Here is a 15,372-nt window from a genome sequence, read left to right as displayed (position 1 = left end):
CTACTGTAGCTCAAATTGCTGAAAAAGTTAATGCTGGTTCTGATAGAAAGGTGTCAGAACACACAGTGCATCGCAGTTTGTTGCTTATAAGGCTGCATAGCTGCAGACCAGTCAGGGTGCCCATGCTGACCCCTGTCCACTACCGAAAGCGCCTACAATGGGCATGTGAGCATCAGAACTGGACCACGGAGCAGTGGAAGAAGGTGGCCCGGTCTGATGAATCACGAGTTCAAGGTGTTGGCTTGGCTTCCAAATTCCCCAGATCTCAATCCAATCGAGCATCTGTGGGATGTGCTGGACAAACAAGTCCAATCCATGGAGGCCCCACCTCGCAACTGCTAACGTCTTGGTGCCAGATACCACAGCTCACCTTCAGAGGTCTAGTGGAGTCCATGCCTCGACGGGTCAGGGCTGTTTTGGCTGCAAAAGGGGGACCTACACAATATTAGGCAGGTGGTCATAATGTTATGGCTGATCGGTGTATATAGCTTTAATGGTAACAAACGGGTGTTAGAGGCTAGCACTGTAGTCCAAGGTCTCTGCTTAAATGTATTCAATGTCGTTGGCATTCTTCCACTTAAACGCATTTGGCGTGTCCTTCTCATCTCATCTGCTCTTCACCTTTGAACCAATTCATAAGTTTCCATTGTTTATGGAGATCCAAATGCAGTCCCTTTGATGAAGAGAACAATCTGGATGCAGTCATTAACATCATTATAGAAAGTAGTTTCAAACACTACAGCCCCTTATTTTAAAACAATTTGCCCAGCAAGAACTTGAATTTAATTCATGCATTTTTAATTATAGACTCCATCTAATGATCACCAGCATTTTTAGTTAGTTGCATTTCTACAGATCTACAAATCCAGCACGTCTGTACTGCTTCTGCAAATGCTACGATCACATATCCTCTTACAATTTACTACAGTGGCCAAATGTGTAATAATTTCACACAAAAATCACTGCAGAGAACCACAAATTATACCCATGTTGAATTAAATCTTCAACCAGCTTATCCAAGTGCCTTCTCCTCTCATCCAAAAAAACAAAACAAGGTCAGGTGTCTTTCAGAGGGCTATAATTGGAGGCTCAATGTCAAGAAGAATACACAGAAAAGATTTCACCTTGTGAAGAACAAAATAGTTTGTCAGATCTAATTTGTTTAAAGAGCACAGAAGTAGACAGGCAAATACCCCGGCTCCCCAGTAGTATTAGCCTCACCAGCTGCTTTAGCTAAAGAGCAAAGGTAAGGTTTACTGAACTGGAATCCATGTAGAGGAAAATAAACCTACCTTTACATTTCTTTTAGTACACTTGGAATTCCACAATCCACTTGGGCTCTTCAGAATGAGCCTCTTTTCTCATTTCAATACTCACACTTATGGCTACATACATCCCGATTGTGTGTGCAATGGACAGCAGAGTTGGAAAGTGGAAACCAGAAGCCCCTGTTGCTCTCCAGGACCTGGGATTTCAGACCCAAATTGTAGATTAGTCCAGCCTATCATAATTCCAATCTTTAGGTGTCACCAATGGCCCACACCTTTGATCCAGTCACATTATTTTGAAAACTCATTTATATGGAAATCTATTATCTTATTATTATTTCTTAGCAGACGCCCTTGTCCAGGGAAATTTACAAAACAAAGTGCAATAATACAGTGCAATTCAAGGCATAATACATTTTACAAATTCAAATTTACACAAGTGTATACAAGACATACAGTAAACAATATAAACTCAGCAAAAAAGAAACATCTTCTCACTTTCAACTACTTTTATTTTCAGCAAACTTAACATAATATTTGTATGAACATAAAAAGATTCAACAACTAAAACAAACTGAACAAGTTTCACAGACATGTGACTAACAGAAATGGAATAATGTGTCCCTGAACAAAGGGGGGGTCAAAATCAAAAGTAACATTCAGTATCTGGTGTGGTCACCAGCTGCATTAAGTCCTGCAGTGCATCTCCTCCTCATGGACGGCTCCAGATTTACCAGTTCTTGCTGTGAGATGTTACCCCACTCTTCCACCAAGGCACTTGCAAGTTCCTGGACATTTCTGGGGGGAATGGCCCTAGCCCTCACCCTCCTGTCCAACAGGTCCCAGACGTGCTCAATGGGATTGAGATCCGGGCTCTTTGCTGGCCATGGCAGAACACTGACTTGCAGGAAATCACACACAGAACGAGCAGTATGGCTGGTGGCATTGTCATGTTAGAGGGGCATGTCAGGACAAGCCTGCAGGAAGGGTACCACATGAGGGAGGAGGATGTCTTCCCTGTATTGAGGTTGCCTGCAATGACAACAAGCTCAGTCCGATGATGCAGTGAGACACTGCCCCAGACCACGACGGACCCTCCACCTCGATCCCGCTCCAGAGTACAGGCCTCGATGTAACGCTGATTCCTAAACGCGAGTCCAACCATCACCCGTCTGGTCCAGTGAAGGTGGGTTTGTGCCCATAGGCGACGTTGTTGCCGGTGATGTCTGGTAAGGACCTGCCTTACAACAGGCCTACAAGCCCTCAGTCCAGCCTCTCTCAGCTTATTGTGGACAGTCTGAGCACTGATGGAGGGATTGTGTGTTCCTGGTGTAACTCGGGCAGTTGTTGTTGCATCCTGTACCTGTCCCGCAGGTGTGATATTCGGCCGTACCGATCCTGTGCAGGTGTTGTTACACGTGGTCTGCCACTGCGAGGACGATCAGCTGTCCTTCCTGTCTCCCTGTAGTGCTGTCTTAGGCGTCTCACTACGGACGTTGCAGTTTATTGCCCTGGCCACATCTGCAGTCCTCAAGCCTCAGGCACGGTCACACAGATGAGCAGGGACCCTGGGCATCTTTCTCTGTTTTTCAGTCAGTAGAAAGATCTCTTTAATTTACTAAGTTTTTATAATTGTGACCTTAATTGCCTACCGTCTGTAAGCTGTTAGTGTCTTAACAACCGTTCCACAGGTGCATGTTCATTAATTGTTTATGGTTCATTGAACAAGCATGGAAAACATTGTTTAAACCCTTTACAATAAAGATCTGTAAAGTTATTTGGATTTTTACAAAATTCTTTAAAATAGTGTCCTGAAAAAGACAAGTTTCTTTTTTTGCTGAGCATATATATAAATATATAAAAAAAACTTTTAGCTAAACAGGTAACTACGTAAACAATCAATGTATCTGAACTAAACTAGTAAACAAGTAAAAAACGTAGCTGAGCTGAGCTAGGCGACTGCTCTGCTGGCTTATCTGGCCATCCAGTGGTGACCGATCTAAGATCTGTGAGTTGATTAGATGCTCATTCAAGTGAGGACTTGGAGTTCCCAAATAAATGATGGTACACTTAGAACTTACCATGTTTTTCCTCAGAAAATAATCCTTTCGAGATGATGGTATGTGTTGTTATAATCTGATCTGAAAATCATGTGCAAAAAATAGGTTTGTTTTTTTAAGGAGAAATTTTAGTTCGGAAAGATTGAAATTTGATCTCCGGAACCTGGGAGAATCTCAGACAGGTCAAATTTTGAAATATGCACTTAAACTGAAATAAAATCATACCCAAATAACGCCAATATTAACATTACCATCTGGCACCACTTAAAAGAGAATTTGATCCACTGGACTTTTCAAAACTGTTAGTTACTTTTGTAGTTATATTGCAATCAAAGCCATCATATGTGTGCATTGTTTCTGTATTGTATGCATAACATTTGGCCAGGGCTGTTACACCCAATATTGAAGACTGCCCATCAATACATTTTACTTTCACTTTGTCTATAATGTGTGTCATGTTTCTAATTTGGATTGTTATAGCCAACTGTGACCAGGAATCACCACAGGGAGGTGTAGATTTGGCTGAGCACTACTTCCTTGGCTTGGTACACAACAACCACCACCACCAACACTGTGGCTTCCTGGGCACAGTCCACCTGCATAGTTAAGTGTGTGTAAACAAGTGGATGGCTTTGCAGCACACACCTTTCAGAGGGCTTTCCTCATCAAGCTAAGCAATTCCAAGTTGGGAGAGTATAAATTAAAATAATTAAACCTATTTCTTTTGGATTCAATTAAAGCACAAATCGTCATTGCAGCCAGACAACCAATAAATCAGTGATCACTGTGTTCATGAGGTGTTTATGTACAAAGTCATGCAAGCAAACTACATCATGAAAATCAGTCTGGCTTGGAAAAAAAAAGTTAAAAGGATTTCAGTGACAGAAGAAAATTGAAATGCTTCATCTGTCTTTGCATCTCAATGGGTAATTGGGGCTGAAGGCAGCCCTAGAATGCAGGCTTGAAATGGGTAGAATCTAAGGTTCAGTTTCTCACATTAGAAAAAGATGTTGTAAATAATGGATTTCATCCCCCAAAGCAAAGTGTTAGACTGCAGTCACTGAATCACTGAAACAAAAACAAAAGTTGTACCTTTCCAGACAAATACAGAAATAACCAAGGGAAGCCAAGATATAAAAACCTGCAGACCGTTTTTTTTTATTAATAAATTGTCCCATTTTCATCTGTACAGAACACACACAAAAAAAAAAAATGCACATGATGTTAATGTCACATCTCAATATTACATGGCATAATCAAAGAACAGAAAGAATAGCACATCCATGACTTTATACACAGAGAAAAATAATTACAAAACTGCTTTATTTATTATCATTATTATTTTAATTTGTTTAAATTTGAGCAAAATCTCACTTCAAACTGACAAAAAGACAGGAACTACTGAACTGTAGAATGACTGATGGTATTCAATGCGGTCTGTACATGAGGGCAGAGAAAGTCTTGTTTGAAGCAAAGATTGACCTCTCCACTTGGACAAGAATTTCCTAGATTCGATTCACAGTCTTTTCTTTAAGCCCCCACCTCCCCCTCCACCCATTCCCAGTTTGTTGCTGCAATTGACCCCCTTACCAAAACCCCACATCCGCTTTGAAGCGGCAGAATTGTACAGTAGGAGTGTAACGGGCAATGGGAGGTGCCGTGCCGTGCCATCAATAGCCATCATTGGGGGGGGGCGGTTTGTCAAATTAAGAGTCTTGTAGTGCCAGTCACAGGCTTCTATAGATGGATAGTCCAGGCAGCGTCACAAAGGATAGTGAGGGAGAACAGGCTAATGTTCAGAAAGCTCTCTAGACCTGAGCTGGACAACTCAGGAGTGAGAGATGGTGGAATTGGGGTAGGGGACCCAAGAGTGTGCTGGCTAGTAAATAAGTAGAAATCTAGATCAAGTAAAGAGGTCTAAATGCAAAAACAGGAAAAACTAAGATCTTGATGTTTTCTACCTTATACCAATATATACAAGAAACTGACATCCTGCTGGGGTTGAGGGATAAATTGAAGCTCTTGAATAATGCGTTGTTTTCTCCCTCCTACTGGATACAATCTCACTGCCCCATATACAACATCACCTTCACTTAAGAAACGCTCACAACTGCCAAATCCAACACCACGCCAGTTCTGAAAAAGGCCTTCCAGTTTTAATGCTATGTTCAGAGTCAACAAAACCCGGCATTGAGACAGCTAAGGTAGTGCACTTGGTTTAGCTAATCCGATTGTGAACTTGACGTTGCCTTTTGCAAATATAACTGACCCATAACACACAGGGAATGCAACCACGTGATCACAGTACAAGTCAGGAGTCAACACAGTGATATGCACATTTTCATTCTAGTTTAAAAGTCTACAAGATGTCTGCACTCTCCTCTCCTGAGAAATAGTAAACCTGGCCAATGTTCCTGAAACTGCTGTATGCATTCTGTTCCCTGTAACGACAATTTTATATACTGCAGAGAGGGGTCTAGCATTGGCCCTAGACTCCCTTCCCCAAGGGCAAGCTTTTCCCGATTACTGTCACCGATTACCTATAGTGTATTGATATGAATCACATTTTGTCAACAAGCTTTGCATTACAGTTGAAGGCATAATGAAACGGGCAATCGACTCCTTTACTTGCATAATCCAAGAATTGCAGCGTCCAGGAAATCTAAAAAAGTTTCACAGAAGGTTCAGTCGGTCTTACCATTAGAGTACGGGTGCACATGGCTATGGTTCACCAGTTTGCATGTAACATGTCCAGTGTACTGCGCTGCCTTCAGCCTGGGATCTTCTCAATACAGAAAGCATGAGCATCAGTTAATCATAGCCGACCAAGAAAATCACAGGCTTTGGTTAAGTCAATTAAATGTGTCCATTTTAAGTGAATGTGTGACCAGGATATCTACAGCTGGATGCATATTCATACATGTTCTATTGACACCGAGATCCACCACAAGACATTGGAATTTAAAGAGACTCGTCAAAGAAGGAACTGATGTGGGCAACCACTACACCAGCATCTACAGTCTGGGACACCTAGCAATAACACTCCTACTACAGTTTACAGTGAAAGCAAGGAGCCAATTCATTCCCTTGATGAAATGAAGAGTGAACTGCTGCAAAAAACACAATCTCCTGGGAGTGTTCAGTCATGCCTAGTTTTAAACCTGGTACGGTAGCACAGTGTGCCAATAGCAGACACCGATTTATATATTTTGTATTTTAAATGTATGTATATATTATTTATACAGATATACAGGAAAAACTCACTTCAAATACTTTGAAATCCTAAAATGTAAGAGGATCAAATGCGGCACCAATCCTAGGTGTGAGCGTTCAAAACAGTTTCAGAATTCCTCTAGCTTTGTACGGTTGTAGCTGTTGTGAAGTTGAGACCCATCTGCACCCCTAAGTGAGCTAAGGAAAATAAATAAAAAACGATCTCTTCCATGAAATGAATCGTATTTGCTGGATTTAGTTCCCTTTGGCTTCCGAACTCTGGAAGATCAAAGGGAACTGGTAGCCATGGAGATAAGTCTTTCACACAAGGCCAACAGAAGACCCCCTGCATTCCACCAATCCCGACTGTAAGAAGAGGTCTAGAAAAGAGGCACAATGACGCAGCACTGAAGATCAACATTAACATCAATATTAAGATACTGCATGTTTGAGCCCGGCAACATCCTTCTAGTCACTGACCAGCATACCCCCCACCAAGTCCCCAGTAATGCACCATGCTATATTAAAAAAAAAAAAAAAAAAAAGGGAAAAAAAACCCCTCACAATCCCAATCCTCACCACCCTGCCATCATTTTTGAATCCAAAGAAGCAGCTGCCTCTAGGCCAACCACAGAGAAAAGGCAACAGAACAAGGGAAAAAGAAAAAAAGAAAAAACTCCAACCATTAGTTAACAATAAATAAGGCTATGACCCAAAAAAAAAAGTGCAATGATTTCATTAGCATTCAGAAATAGTTATAAAATCCTCCAATGCAGCTTTTTGAAACGTTGATTTTACACACACACAATCGTACACGCGGACACACTCTCTCTCTCAGTATATATACACCCTCTGCTTAAGATGCAGCATGTGTTCGTCTAAGCTTTCTACCAGGCAAATACACAAGACCTACCCTCTCACATCCCCAATGAAATACAAGGGCAGGTCAAACACTGAATCCAGACAGCTTTTTATTCCCCCTCTTTAAAAAAAAACAACAACAAAAAAAAAAAATGTGGGAGTGGGACTCTACCATGCATGAATGATCCCCACATAAAGACTTGTTTTCTCTATCGTCCCCATATGAAGCTTGCAAAGCACAAAATGGTTAAATGGAACTGATCAGCACAGAAGATATTGCCTTCTTGATCCTGGGTAGGTCATCTCTATTACAATGCAGGAGTCTCTGATTGTTCAGCTCCCCCACCCTATCCTCCTTTCACATACCAAGACCCTACCGGACAGGACAAGGCAGCCAAGTTTGCATGGTTTGTGTACACATGTTGTACAATATGTCCACACTGGATCATAGGAACTAGTGAACCAGCTAGGCCACTTTCCCTGTTAAATGGCATTAAACAGTCTGGTTTTCTGCATTACAGCAAAGAAAAGAGGGAGGTGGCAGAAGGGAGAGATATGTACAGGGGGTTAGTCTTGGAGGCCAGAGAAGTTCGACTGGGACATTGCTCTGGATTGACATCTGCAGGGTCTCAAAGTGTCTTTCAAAGCAATCTGATCTTCGCAGTTTGGGAGCGCGAGAGGTGGTTTAATGGCCGTATCCCTTTAGTAACCCACACAGCAACTGGGAACAACATTCAGAGCGGCCAAACACAGCTCTTTCAAATGTTTCTGGGCTTCAGAAGAGAGGGCATTTATTCCATTGATAAATCAGAATGGCAGACCTACATGGATTTCGGCTACTCCCCCAACACAAATCCACTCATCTACCTTGCACTGGCTCAGATGAGAACAGTCACATTTCCCATGACACTTGGCCATGTCAGGCAATCACTGGGGGAGAGGGGAAATTATATATTTAAAAATTAATAAACAACCACCTAACTCCTGTAAAACGATGCGAATGGCAAACTAGAGGGGGGGGGGATGTTTAGCAAAAGTTTTAAGCCAAACAGCAAAGCTATAGCAATTCATCCCAAATGAACACAAAACTCATTATTCCACCCTCCCACAAAACAATACCCATATCTTTACATTAGCCCTGTAAGTCACACCACCCACACAGCCCAAAAAAATACAGGAGTAAGTTTGCACAACGTATGAGTTGCTTTGTATGTACTAAACCCCTTACACAAACAACCCCCCAACTAAAAAAAAACAGTAATTCGGCATGGGAAATGAGACAAAATAGAGGAAAGAAAAAAAAAAAAAAAAAAAAAAAAAAAAAAGGTTACATGCAAAACCAAACTACTCCAAAAATTAAAAACAAAATAATCCTAAAATGAGTCTTATCTTCGCATCATGAACTGCTGGAGTGGCCAGGTAGACGTCCTTAGAAACAGAAGGGCTGTAGCAATTCAGATATACACAATGGTGGATGGGAGGGGAAAATGAACAAAAAAAAAAGGGCTACAGGTCACTACAGAATTCTCCTGAGAGACCAGGTAGGGTCCTGCCTGCTCCCCGGGAGAATGGTGGAGGTGGGAAGGATGGGGGGGGGAGTTCTGGTGTGGTCCAGCATCACGGTCAGAAAAGGAATGGGGGTTGCGCGCGTGTGTGTTAAAATCAAGGACGGACAGACAAGGAATGGGGAGGGAGGGGATGGAGGTGGGGGGTGGCGTGGTGGTGGTGGTCCCAGCCTGGCGCAGATGACACGGGGTGACAGACTTGTGTGATGCTCTCCCAAGGGATGGGGTTAGGGGAGGAGAGCAGGGGGTGGGGAGAGAGAGAGAGAGAGAGAGAGAGAGAGAGAGAGAACAGCCGGTATGGCGAGTGTGCCGTCTGCCCCCCTCTACCTGTCCTTGAGTTCCCGTGTAATGCGCTTGGTGATGCGGCCACAGAGCAGACCAATTAGGAAGAGCATGCAGACGCCCAGTGCAATCATGAACAGGATGTAGTTCTTGGAGGGGGAGATCATCACTTGCATGGCCAGGTCTGAGAAACCTTCAGCTGGGGCAACCTAGGGGAGAGAGAGACTGAGATTATCTAGGGTACCAGAAAACCATTAAATCGAACACACTGGGCTAAGAAAGAAAGATGAACAAGACGGGCTGAAGGGGAGTAAGGACCACCCCTTAATCTCACAGAGTAGTCACTAGCTGGGGGCCAGTTGAAACAAATGTTTTGTTCTGTAGGGGGGATAAACAATGTTGCAAATCCATAAAAACAATTATGCAACATTGAGCTGTTCTTAAGAGCTATAAACATTTCTTTCCAACCTTCTTTATTAGATTTGATGAATAATTGTTTTGGGGAAATGGATTGGACTGGTGCCATCTTGGTACAAATGGCAAACACTGAATGTCCATGTGATTCACTTGAACTTAGGAACTGATGATACAGTTGTTGTGCCTGAAAATGGAGTGTGTTTACTTGGAGCCAAAAACAAATATTGCATTGTATATTAACTACAAGAAGAAACTCAAGTGAATGTGTTCAGTCCCATAACAACAGATCTGTATGCTTACCTTGGCAGCGTAACTCCACATGTCGATGCGATCCTGCAGTCTCTTCTTGCACTCCGGCTGTAAACGCACCCGTTTGTCACCCAGTGCCTCCATTAGACACGACATCTCTGAGAGCAAGAGCAAGAGAGGGTGAGAGGCAGAACGGTGGCCAATGAAACAATAGAGATATTCAAACATCCACTTCCATCTTTACTTTGAGAAATACAGAGAAGGGGAGAGACAGATGTCACTTTAAAATAGCTTGAATTCTGTTCTTTTTGTTCCCTGATTTGAAATTGCCATCATAAGTGGGTGTGTACATGCAGACCTGAGCTGTGGATGCTTTGTACAAATACTGTTTCAATACTGAACAGTTTGTGTGTGAAGGGTTAGGGACTCACGGCGGCCTCTGCCCGGTGGAATGGCTGCACAATGGTGTTTGATGTCCAGGGCGCAGGCTGTGTGCAGGACAGGGTCCACGAAAATATCGGCCTTGCTCTCCTTCAGCATGTTCAGCACCTCCTATAAAAACATGCAGGGGAAGCGGCAATTAAAAACACTGATTCACTTGACCAAATGCAAGGAAATAAGTGCAGCAGTTATTCATAGCTGACAAATATTCTAGTGAAATGTAGGGTAATCTATGGATGCAAGGAAATACAGTGAAGCAAAGCTAAAGATTCAAGAAGGAGAACAGAACCACAGAAACAAACATGACAGATGTGCAACAGAACACTTCAGCTGAAGGTGCTTGGAAAATGGTAGTGGGAAGCGAGTGTGTATGTATGTATATTATTAGCATATAATCAATCCATTGCCTCAAGAGAATTCCACTTGCTTTGATCTATAGCTTCCCTTTTCCATGTAACACCTGCAAAATCGATAACCTACATGTCCATCAAACTGTTCTTCAATGATAAAGTGCACATTCAATAGTCACATTTTTATTTGTTCTCAGGATTCATTCATTTATTTGTTCTATTCTATCATACATCTTTCCGTGCTTCCTTGTGTCATCTGAAGTTTCAGTATTTTTGTATTTAGTGACTGGGTTTCAGAGCCATAAGTGAACACTGGTAGTATACATCTCTTCAGGAAAATGGGTAGATTTCCTTTCAAGAGCAGGCGGTTTCTTCCAAACAATATCATCCATATGTACAATTTTTTTTCCAGAATATCTCCATCTGCACTGATTTGTTGTGCAAGGTAGACATCGATCATGCATAAGGGCAGTAAACTATAATCACTTAGATTGATTTACTTGGTATACAGCAGAGAACCAGTGTAATGTAAACTTGTGTCATGACAGTCTAGGGGGAACAACAAATACCAAAGAAATAAATGTATTAAATGGCACACAATCAATGTACAAATTGAAATTTTTCATAAGGAATAGATGAGAGGAGAGGACAAGTCTTGAGAAATCACTAAGGATTTTGTTTGAACAACCCAGAGGACTGCTTCAGGATTAACAAAGGAAAAAAGGACTTGGACAAAAATGAAAATCAAGAGGAAATGCAATTAAAGTGTAGCCTATTTGTAGCCTCTGATATTCTTATTTACAACACAAGACGAATAGATGAAACTTTTTTCCCCAGATGAAAAATTGAAAGTGACTCTTAAAACTGACTGGGAGCAGGATTAAAGAGCGAAAGAGCAGTCGTATAGTACCTTCTTGCAGGCATCATTCCTGATCTTCAGCAGGTTGACCTTCAGACACTCCTCAACTTGGCCTGCCTGCTCCTGCGCTGCTGCCTCCTCCGCACACAGCCGCGAAATCTGACAAAAAGACACACAGATAAAAATCAGCACCACCATTTTACCTGCTCTACCTAAATATGTGAGAAGCAGCGACTTGAGAACTGGCAAATCGAATACAATTAGGAAAAGGAAGTACGCAAATAAAGGAGTCCAAACGCCCAACACCCTCTGCGTGTTCACTTAATGATAGTAATTTTCACCTGGCCGATACCAAGTGTATAATCTTGTGTCTTTAAATCTTTTCAGCAAGGCAATTTATATATGGAATGAGCTTAACAGCCCAACACATGACATGAAGGAAGGTAGTGATCTTCACATATACGTTATCTCTTTATTCTACATCGATGTTCTAACCTGCCTCTCTGAAAATGCCGTTCCTGTCCAAATGGGAGATCCCTGATGTTCCAATTCAGGACTCACCTCATCTGTGCAGTGCACTTGGAGCTGTGGGTCGAGCCTGTAGTCCAGGGCCGACTCCTGCAGGATGACTCTGATCTGATCCTCACAGTCTGGGGAGAGACGCTGCAGTGGGAAAGAGGGCGCGTCAGAAACGTGCACCTCCACAGCATTGGCCATTAATGATAGAGATTTGGATCAGAATGGGAAAGAGGAGTCCTTAGACACAGGCTTGCTATTCCTGGTCTTTGGAGACCCCAACATCTTCTGGTCTACTAAACAAATCATGCACTCCATTAGACATTTCTGAATTGCATTTCAACTTCTACAAACTTGCAGACTAAGATCTTGCAATAAATTACTTAGATCCTTAAATCCTAAACTCCTGAAGAGTTGAAAATAACCAGGGTGTCCAAGGTCCAATTAGGAATATGTTCAAATTCAATCTGGGAGCATGGTGCTTGGCGAGAATATAAATCATAAGTTACTGGGCATCAGGATGGGTCAGGGTTACCATCACCTGTGTCTGAATGCATGAGGAGAAGAATCCCTTCCCAAAATAATCCTAACTAAGTGTAGGTCTTGTGGCTCTCGTATGAATCAAGGTTTCCCAAACCCTTGCCCACAGCAGGACCTAAGGCAATGGTTCTCCACCATGTTTCTGGGTACCCCTGTCCCTGCTGGTTTGTGTTCTACATTATCAATGACATATCAATGAGCGTTTTGATTATTTTAAACAGTTGGGTATTTCAAGTTAAAATCCAAAATATCAGACCTTTGAATTCCCCCCCACAAAAACAAAAGGGAATAAGGTATCAATTTAGAGTTGGGCTGGATCAAAAACCAGCAGGACATTGGTTCCCATGGAACAGGTGTCAAGAACGCCCTAAAGAGTGTCCAGTGCCAAGCGCCCTCACCTGGTCGGCATACTTGAGTTTGAGGCAGGAGACAACCTGGCCCTCCAGCTCACTGTCATCGGTGGCCTTGTTCAGGACGCTCTGGCAGAACTTGGGGATGTCCGCCTTGCAGGCCTTCCTCAGCACAGGGTTCAGCCGGTAATCTGAGAGAGAAAGAGAGATAGACAGGCAACTCAAGAAATAAGTTAACTGAAACCATACTTTACCACCCGCACAGCATTGAAACAACTCACAAGTCCATTCTGCTTCTAGTCCAATCACTACCAACTGGGTAAACCATTTCAAAAAGCAAGGTACAAAATGCACTTCACCGAGGACGAGAGAGACTGCAAACTCGTAGACATGTAAGGGGCTCAAACCCGCACCTGTGTTCTGTGTGATCTGGCGCTTGGTGATCATTTGTTTGCACTTGGGGTCCATCAGCTCACTGTTTTTGTTCTGCTTAAGACACTGTAGCATGTTCTTCGCATCAGCCTCCGTACAGAAGCGCTGAAATATTAGACACAAAAACACTGTTAATCGATATTAAGTTTAAAAAACTCACTACCAAGAACAAATAGTCTGGAGGGAAACACAAACGATACTTTAATCTAGGTGCGTTTTCGCGCTCTGACCAGTTCATCAGGTCATATGGTTGTGTTTTTGTGGTGTGGTTACTGGACCCAGCACTCACAGATCATTTGAACCAGTGAATCCAGTATGAGACTTGGCTCTCAGTTCATGGTCGCGTAATGAGAGGCATTGTGTGGGTCTTGACATATTGTTTTTTTCTCATTTAACTTTGCTACATGACATTATGTGTATTATCTACCAAAAGTCTGGGTGTGCATATCTGCAATCGATTGATTGCTCAAAACAACTTATTTTAAGTTTGACATTACTGTCTTAAATAACTCTAAACTATCGTCAGTGTACACTGTAATGCAGTCTAACATGTTTACCTGCAGAGAGATTATATTTTGCATGATTTATTGGTATATAATTTCTGATATGTGAGTCAATAGTTAGCATTACATATGTCACCAACCTTTTGGTTCATCAATAGCACTCAATTAGTGCGAATACATTATTTTCAACTGTCGTCATTTCTAACAACCCGGTCCATTTTTTGTTACGGTCACAAGTTCTCATTCAAAGGTGGCTTAGCCTTGTTGTGGTCATAACGTGAAAATGCACCCCTGTTCTGATTAGTTACATCAGTTAGCAGACACACTGCGTTGACAATACAAGAACGTGATGTGTGATTTGGCAGCATTCGTTTTCCTGCTCCATTCACACAGACCCGTTGTTGGAAAACTGCTGGCATTTAGACTAGGTCCCGAGGTGGAAAATTGCTGGTGTCAAAACCCATTCACACAGACCTTGCCGCCAACAAAATGCCACCAAAAAGTATTCAGTGTGAATGGGGATATAGATAAAACTGTGTATAAAACCTGCACTATAGACCGCAACATCTCCTGTTCAATAGTGACATTACTGTGCAAAAGTTTTAGGCAGGTGTGAAAAAATGCTGTAACGCAAGAATGCTTTCAAAAATAGATTATATTTATCAATTAACTAAATGCAAACCGAGTGAACAGAAGAAAAATCTACATCAAATCAATGTTTGCGCTGACCACCCTTTGCCTTCAAAACAGCAGGTCATGTCAACCCAGAGTTACCAACCTGAATTTAATAAATTAAGTCCCCCCAGCAGCATTGGGTAGCAGAGTCAGTCCCCGCATAAACCATGAGCAGAGTCTCCAGCGGGGGTGGGCTCACCTTGATCATCTGCTTGCACACCCTCATGAGAGTGTAGTCCAGTTCGGGGTCCATCATCTCCGTCTCCTGCAGCTTGAACACCCTCTGGTGGCAGCGGGGAAGCAGCTGCTTCTTGTTCTCCTTCAGACACTCGATGACCTGGGGGTTTGGGGGTCCAGAGACAGATCAGCAGGGGCAATGCCAGCACAGGGCCAGCGCAGCTCAGGAACATTCAGAGTATGCCAAGATTGGTCCAAATCAGCAACCATTCAAATCACTCGCTGGTCCCGAGGCAATGAGGCACAGAGCTGCTTGTTATAGAGTCACATGGCACCAAGGAAGCCCATGTTGACTTCAAGCTTCAGTCCAGGACAACACTTGGCCAATTGTAGAACAGCAGCATCATAAGGAGAAAAATGTAGGTCAACTACCAGCCTAAGGTTAATTGTCCTTAAATTCCAATTCCTCCTAAATCAAATAGTCAATTCCATTCTATAACTATTTTTGCTCAATAAACAAACTAAAATGGACCCTCTCTCTACTTATTCACTTCAACATAACATGAACTGCATTGAAACACGGGAGGCATCCTTATTCTCTGTTCCACTATCTC

General features: G+C 42.5%; 1 protein-coding gene and 1 pseudogene across 1 annotated transcript in view; both read right to left on the bottom strand.

The window, feature by feature from the left end:
• Positions 1-1,786: 1,786 nt before the first annotated feature.
• On the bottom strand, positions 1,787-4,312 carry LOC136759227 (uncharacterized; annotated as a pseudogene).
• A 150-nt stretch (positions 4,313-4,462) lies between these two features.
• Positions 4,463-15,372, bottom strand: part of LOC136759226 (Golgi apparatus protein 1) — a 56,326-nt gene continuing 45,416 nt past the window's right edge. Inside the window, exons 19-26 of the mRNA XM_066714126.1 lie at positions 14,781-14,918; positions 13,385-13,508; positions 13,020-13,162; positions 12,127-12,228; positions 11,617-11,724; positions 10,347-10,467; positions 9,967-10,073; positions 4,463-9,458 (exon numbers count right to left, since the gene is read on the bottom strand). Of these exons, the coding sequence (XP_066570223.1) occupies positions 9,291-9,458; positions 9,967-10,073; positions 10,347-10,467; positions 11,617-11,724; positions 12,127-12,228; positions 13,020-13,162; positions 13,385-13,508; positions 14,781-14,918 (1,011 nt within the window). The 3' untranslated portion in view covers positions 4,463-9,290. The remainder of the gene's footprint in view (positions 9,459-9,966; positions 10,074-10,346; positions 10,468-11,616; positions 11,725-12,126; positions 12,229-13,019; positions 13,163-13,384; positions 13,509-14,780; positions 14,919-15,372) is intronic.

This window comes from Amia ocellicauda, chromosome 9 (genome assembly GCF_036373705.1).
Source record: "Amia ocellicauda isolate fAmiCal2 chromosome 9, fAmiCal2.hap1, whole genome shotgun sequence".
Classification (NCBI taxonomy): domain Eukaryota; kingdom Metazoa; phylum Chordata; class Actinopteri; order Amiiformes; family Amiidae; genus Amia; species Amia ocellicauda.
Note: the sequence above shows the minus strand (reverse complement) of the source record. Positions and strands in the feature narration are given on the sequence as shown.